General features: G+C 37.3%; 1 protein-coding gene across 1 annotated transcript in view; it reads right to left on the reverse strand.

Annotated features, from left to right (window-relative positions):
* Positions 1-1,688, reverse strand: part of LOC102193396 (voltage-dependent calcium channel subunit alpha-2/delta-3-like) — a 34,419-nt gene extending 32,731 nt beyond the window's left edge. The window contains exons 1-2 of the mRNA XM_013912958.1: positions 1,564-1,688; positions 38-119 (exon numbers count right to left, since the gene is read on the reverse strand). Coding sequence (XP_013768412.1) covers positions 38-119; positions 1,564-1,688 — 207 coding nt within the window. The remainder of the gene's footprint in view (positions 1-37; positions 120-1,563) is intronic.
* Between the last annotated feature and the right edge of the window lie 5,743 nt (positions 1,689-7,431).

Below are 7,431 nucleotides of genomic sequence, written 5' to 3' on the forward strand. Positions count from 1 at the left end.
TCCATCCATGTTAAAAAATAACATAAAGGAAATCTACCTTTTGCAGTAGCTGCGAACCAGAATATTTAGCAGATATTGATTTAATTTCTCCCCCAAATGCAGAGGCCCAAAGCTTTACGCTAAGAAAAAAGACAGAAAACGACAAGGCAATTTATCCAACAGTTCTCTACATAAAAGAGAAGAAGCAAAATTTAACAAGACAAGACAATAGAGTAGAGAGTACTTTGAGTATTTAAAATATAAAATCCTTTTGATCTATCATTTTAAGCTTCCTTTATGAAATGATCAGTGAGATTATTGAAGAAGATTATCATAAACCTTCACTTTCCTGATAAAAGTTTATAATCTGATGATCTAAACTACAGTTATTGAACCTTCTTATAAATATTGTCTACGTGGCATCAAAATTTTGCACTGTGAATATTAAATTAACATCATTTCAGCTGACAAACTTGCCTTTTTATTCCTAAATGGGAAGTAGATTTATTTAATGATATGCTAATTTTAAAAAGCCCATGAAACACTGAATACATGTTTCAAAAATAATGTGTTGCAGGTCAACTGTCTCCATGTGCAAAACAAACTTTGGTAAAAAGATAATCCTTCTACCGCTTCCCAAATGGTTTCTCAAATATCCAAAGGGGGAGATTTTTTTTCCTTTGCACAGTTTTTATTTGTTTTCAAAATCTGTCCATTTCACATTAAATTGCACCTTAAATGAACTTGCTAGGAGAAAAAAAGTATTTTTAAAATATTTTACAGGTAGATGCACAGCACTAACTTCCATATAAGTGAGCGTTAACTGCAGTGGAAACTAGATTTATTTACATCTTACACTTTATTTTAGATTTTACAGTCTTTGATTTAGACATTTTCAGAACAAATGAAGCTTGGTAAAAACTTATTTCATTAAATTATACAGCATTGAAATAGGTGTCTACAATCTGCTACAAATAGGCCTACAAATAGTTATAACAAAGAAAATGTAAATCACTTGCAGCTAAACAGTTATGTGGGCATTAAATTACTTACATTAGATTACACTTGTATAGGACTGGTTGAGGATTCCAGCCATAACACTTCACACTTATGTGTGTTTTATTATAATGAAGAGTGTGTCTTCTTTATTGCAACTCTTAAAAAATAAAATGATAAAAAATTCCCCTTTAAGAAAAAGATGCTGTAGTCCATCATATTAAAATGTCTTGTTTTATGAAAAATGAATAGGAGCGTCATGCTTACATTTATGACAGCAAATGCATGTATAACTGTAGATAAACAGGTAGCATTCACTGCAAAGAACGTTTAGGTCTGCAGTTTAGTTTCCAGATATATCTAAATTCCTTAACCTTATTTTAATTTTTACAACATTTTTTGACATGCATCCAAGAGGTAAGCGGTATTTTATGAGATGCAAAATACGTTTGTTACTAGATACATTCATTTAAATCTAGAACATAATGCATGATTTGAAACGCGGACGTTGTGGTAGTTTAATTATCTGTAAGTCACAAATCGACACGTTCAATGCGAATCAAAGTTGCACAGCAGTTTCTCACTCACACTGACAGAGGGATCCCTTGCTGGGACCCTACCACCTCTACCACATTCAAGCCGACGAAGATCCAGAGCAGAAGAAAGCTGGTGCTGCACACGTGGGAGAACAGGATCCTCCAGTTTCCCTCCATCTCCAACTCTCTTTATAAAATGTGGGTACAGTAAAATCCAGTCCCGGCACCGTGCTGGACCGCTCGACCCCAGTGCACCTTCTCAAACCCGCGCTTCTGCCAGCACGTATCCTACTGTACACGGCTGTATGGACGAGAGAGAGAGAGAGAGAGAGAGAGAGAGAGAGAGAGAGAGAGAGAGAGAGAGAGAGTATTACACTCCAGCTTGTCTCTCCAACCTCTCTGCTCCATTGCCTTATCTGAAAATGGGGGGAAAGCCCTTACTCGGCTCTCCGGTGCAGGAATCGCGATTTCTGTGTGTGAGAAAGCCTGAAAAGCTCGGAGAGGCAGGAGATCACTTATATCTAGCAAGACTTCATGCGTTTTCATTTCCACCTCAGCAGAGCAGCACACAGGTGTATGAGACTCTGAGCTGCAGAAGGGGGAAATCACAATGCTGTACTTCTGTACTTGTCTTCTGTCAGGTCGATGGAAACTGGCACTGAATTGTCCTAAAGTTGTAGCATTAACGCTGACGCAGCAGTATAACTGTACACGGCCGCTGGACCGTGCTGCCTCCAGTGTCCAATCTTTTGCCGGTATAAAGGTAATCAGGTGGTGCAAAACGTACTTCCTCTTTTTAAACACATATAAATGGTTAAATATGAATTCTGCTTGGCGTTTGAAGGGGGCATTGTTCACATAAATTGTGGCTCTGCGGGTAATAATGAGACTGCAGATGTGATGAAAGCTTCCGCACTGGCTGCACAACAAAGGAAGAGAAAACATTCAGTTATTTGGTTTAGCGAAGATGCGGGTAGTCAACCAGAATGAAAGAGAAGAAACACTAATGGGTAACCGTGGAGGGGGGGGAAGAAGCTCGTCTATGATTGGATGAAATCCTGCCGAATGAATCAATCATGGTCACTCAGTGCAACTTTATTTTAAAAACGTCAGTCCCGCGAATTATTTGGGGCGTTGTGAATAAGCTCCTCTCTTGTGGAAACAGTGAAGGTGCAACTAAATGGCTTGCAATAAAAGTGCTGGATTGTGCTCAGTTTTCACTCTCTGGTATTCAGTCAGGCCGAAAGATGTCCCCATCGTCCTGCACCTTAAAGGCTGATTAGGAGGCGATAATGATGTCAAGGCAGCAGGCGGGTTGATGCAGCACGCCTCCCCTCCACCACCACCCCCTCCGTGCCACCATCACCTCACCGGGAATCCTGTTTCGACTTGAAGCTTTTATTAGTTTAGTAATTGCATCATACATCAAAGTTGTGAGGAGCCTCTGCTGCCTGCGACGTGTCGATAAGGCGCCCGCATGTTGGATGACGGACAGTATCATCCAATGTCTTCTCTCTGACCGCCCGCTCTGTTCAGCGGCTCCCAGAAAGCTTTAATTAAGTAAATAAAAGCAACTCGCTTTTATTATCCTTAAGGTCCTTTGCTTTTATCGAGCTAGTTCAAGACGCTTACTGTAGCTCAAGGTGTGCTGTCCTTGAGCAAGCAGTGGCATGGTTTGAGGTTTTCATGTATTAGGATACAGAGTTCATTGACTACATTTCTTATGATCTCCACCCACAGAATGCAGCTTGGGTATATTTCAATATATCTTGTTCTCGTCGCTGCAGTGTTTTATGTAAAGCAGCCTATAGAGAACCTGAGTTATTCCAGGGTCTCTTTTTAAGCATAAATCTGTGTTTTCAGGTAAAAATTTATTTACTGATCTGTAAATTGTACTGGCCCTATCAGCTGAAAGTAGAGTCTGATTAGCTTAAGTCATAATTCAGCTAATCAGGTGCTGAGTTTGATTTACAGCAGCATGAGATAAAATATGATCAATTGAGGTTTGTCTAAGCAACTCTGGTTTATAGTGTATCAGAAAAAAACGTGATTCTAGGGGAAAGCAATCTATTTCCTTGATCATTCTCTGATCCCTGACACTTTTCCTCCTGAACTCCAGCTTGATTGCTTTTACTTCCAGTCTATATTGGTCCTCATGGACCCTCTGGTCCCACCCCAGAAAACGTTCACCAAAAGACAGACTTCCAAGCAGTAAAACGTAGTCAAGGTGTAGTCATAATAATATTGTGAGGGGGATGGATTTGGTCCATGCCCTTTGACCTCTATTGTCATGATATGGATCTATGTTGCCTGATATCTGAACAAGTTGCCTAAATGCAGGCTTGTTTTTTTGTTCTTGTTTTTTTTTTTAAACAGACTTAGTTTAGTTTAGTTTAGTTTAGTTTAGTTTAGTTTAGTTTAGTTTAGTTTAGTTTAGAGTGGCTTGAACTTGATTCTTCTGTAGTTGAAAAGACCCTGGAGTGTTTGTGCTTTGTTGACCTCTTGGACTGTCTGGGCTCTTCTGAAGTCTGTTCATTTACTGTCCAGCCTTGAGCTAAAGGTATACCTGAGACTACATGCTTGTTAGGGCAGTTGGTGTTTATATGCATTACTTTAGGTAGGTGTGTAAATGTTGAACTGGGCTGAATGATAACCATTAAGAAAGTAATGGTTGAGACACCTTCATGAATGGGAAAAACAGAGGGCTGCAAACACTGAATACACTCAAGAACAAAAAGGCCAGGTTAGACTCTGTAAAAAACAAACAAACAAACAAACAAACAAACAAACAAACAAACAAACAAACAAACAAACAAAAAATCATCTAAAATAATCCTCAAGTCCACAATTCTGTTTGGAGATATGATACCATGATTGACTGGCACCAGAAAGATAGGAAGAGAAAATTAAGGAGAAGGAGAGAATCAGCTATCTAAAGCATGCCAAATATCTGATGAACATGATGGAGACCATGTTATCACACAGGCATGTACGGCTACCAGTGGAACTAAGCTATTAGTGTTTGTTGATGATGTGACTTCAGATACAAGTACAGAGGCTGAAGTGTACAGGCCTATACTCTGTTTAGATTCAGCCAAATAATGTTAAACAGACCAGACAGCACTTGGATAGTGAGTTTCTTAAGACAAAAAAATGGGATGTTCTTTATTAGCAAAGTAAGTCACCTGATCTCAGCTGCTTATTATCTCAGATAACAAGCAGCAACTAAACGTGGCTGCAGTAAAGATCTGGCAAAGCATCTCAAGAGAGGAAACACAGCAACTGACATCAAAGTATTAAAATTAAATATTACAAATATTATCTTTGAAATTAAGTTAGATCATCAAATTACCGTTGTGCCTCTGAAAATGAACATACAGTAAATGGTTAACTGAAAGCAGTGTGAGTATCTGTATTTACTGTCCTCAACTAAAAGTAAATATTTCCAAATTTATTTCGCAGAATTTATAATATATATATATTTATTTATCGTACATTGTTTTGTTAAACACAGATCTACCCACCAAAGTCATGTTATACCATGCATAAATACAATATTACATGCAAGCTAAATAACAGCTGTTCATTTTACTGTGTGCATACTTTATTAGCAGGGTAACAATAGCATCAAGGTAAAAACAGAAAAGTCAGAAAAGTCAAACAAGGGCACTGAAGGAACATGGAGTGAGGAGTAGTGACACAGTAACACACAATTGCACAAAGTGCTCTCTAGTTACACAAGTAAGATTAGTGCAATAGCTTTCCTAAGAGCTGTCAACAACAACACGGTCTTTATGAGCAGATAGATTTACCCAGGAGATGTTCTGGATGTGTTCAAATCTGTCAAAAATATTTTGGGGAAGTAATTTGGAACAACAACATTTCAATATCAAAGTGCTTTCAGTGATCTGAAAACAGTTTTAACATTCTCATAAAGGTATGAAAAGTAAAGTTTTCCTGGATGAGACAATTTCCAAGAATTCAAGTAAATGTTAACCGACAACAGTACGGCCTCTGATAGTGGGATGGGCTTCTTTTTTTACCACTTAGGTAAGATTTTGTTTCAAAATGAAAGAGAAGTGCTATCATCTGAATTAAAAAAAGAAAAAAAATCTTTTCATCAGTGCTCTGGAACCCACGACCCAAACAGTTGTAATCTGTGTCTTGACTTGATTGAAAATAAGCCTCTTAAAGGGTTAAACATCGGACACCTCTTGGCATGTTCTCTTGATAATCTGGAGGATTAACCTCACCTTGCAACCCCAGCAGCTGCGGATAACTTAATTCAGGCCACTTCCAATGGTCATTCAGTCTCATGTATTCAGCAAAGGCCATGACTGAGTAAACTGTTCTGGCTTGCTGTGCCATATGTTATTAAGTCTAACATATAAATACAGATCACATTTCATCATCAAAAATCGGTTGTGTTTTTTTCTTTACTTTTTAATCACTGCTGTGAATTTGTGTAACACATTAATTAGTAATCCAGCTAGCAGTGAAATAGTAATATAATAGTAATATTACACTTGTAACGTGTTGTTATAAATAAATATAGATCAAATAAAAATATTTATTTTTACTTGATGATTAGGTTCAATCCTAACCTTTGCACTTGTTAAAGTGTTTGCATCTTGTTGTTGTTTGTCTGAGTTCTGGGTTTAGGTGGAACTTTACAGAGTTATTAATAGCACATCACCGTAATCCTGAGTCCAAACAGCCCGTTACATGAGTTTGTAGCTAAAACGTAACCGGTTACTTCATCGCTTGTTTAATCGAATCTCTCTTTAAGAACTAGTCTTAAGCCAGCCTTCAGAATAAACTTTGTTGCACACAGAGAGACAAAATTGTTCACATCAAACTAATTCCACATAATATAATTAATGCAATGATATATTTACCATTGTCATTATCCTACACAACAAGCACTTCATGGCTTTGTCACCCTGAAGTAAATATTTTATTCATATAGACTATAAAAATACTCAATATATATGTTTTGCTTTCTGACAGAAATCTGTTATTAGTAATATAGTTTCAAAATTAAGTTTGTTGAAGACATTTTTATGCCAACATTCAAGAGAAAAATATTTTAAATCCTCGGACCATTTTGTATAATCCTTCCTTCCCCAACTCACTCAAATCCTAAAGATAAAACTACTCTTGAAGAAAAAAGGATAATTTAATCACATTTGAACTAATTTGTTACACTATTACTGTCATTTTATTGATCTAAAAAATAATTTCCAAGAAAGATGATCATGTTTCTTACGCTGCTGTATTCAAATTTAGCAACTTAGAGAGTTTAATTATGCCTATGCTTTTTCTATACAGAGCAGTAGCACTAAAAGATGCATATTTGAAAAAGTTACAGTTTGATTTTTTTTTTTTAATATACATATGTCCTCATCTCAAGAAGTCACTAGGATGAGTGAGAAAATGTTTCTCCCACAGAAAACGCAACGTCTAGATGAACAGAATCAACTTTTTGGGGCACACAGTCTTAATTACAGTAGTTAGCACATGTTGTGAAACACCTCTCTCTAAGCATTTCACAGACAACTAAATCAGCAGTCTGATTTAGTTGTCCTCTGTGAGGGGGAGCAGTCACAAATAATCTTATATTATTGTATTTTTATTTTTGTTGTATTGTCTTGTTTTTCTTCTGTACTTGCTCAGTGGGTTGAGCGCAGCAACAAGCACTGCCTGTTTAAATCCTTTTACAATTAAGAAAAGGGTGGGGGATCAAGGACCATCATTTTGGAGGAATTACTCTTTGGTAAGTCCAGATCTGGAGGATTTATTCTTAGACTCGAGTCGTCTAATCTCCACTGTCACACTCGAGTAGTGAGATATTGAACTCTGAGCACCTCCAGGGAAGAAAAGACGACCATACCACTTTTTTTTCTATAGTTTTGCACCC

This window comes from Pundamilia nyererei, unplaced genomic scaffold, assembly GCF_000239375.1.
Source record: "Pundamilia nyererei isolate P.nyererei 1_Seehausen unplaced genomic scaffold, PunNye1.0 scaffold00110, whole genome shotgun sequence".
Classification (NCBI taxonomy): Eukaryota; Metazoa; Chordata; class Actinopteri; order Cichliformes; family Cichlidae; genus Pundamilia; species Pundamilia nyererei.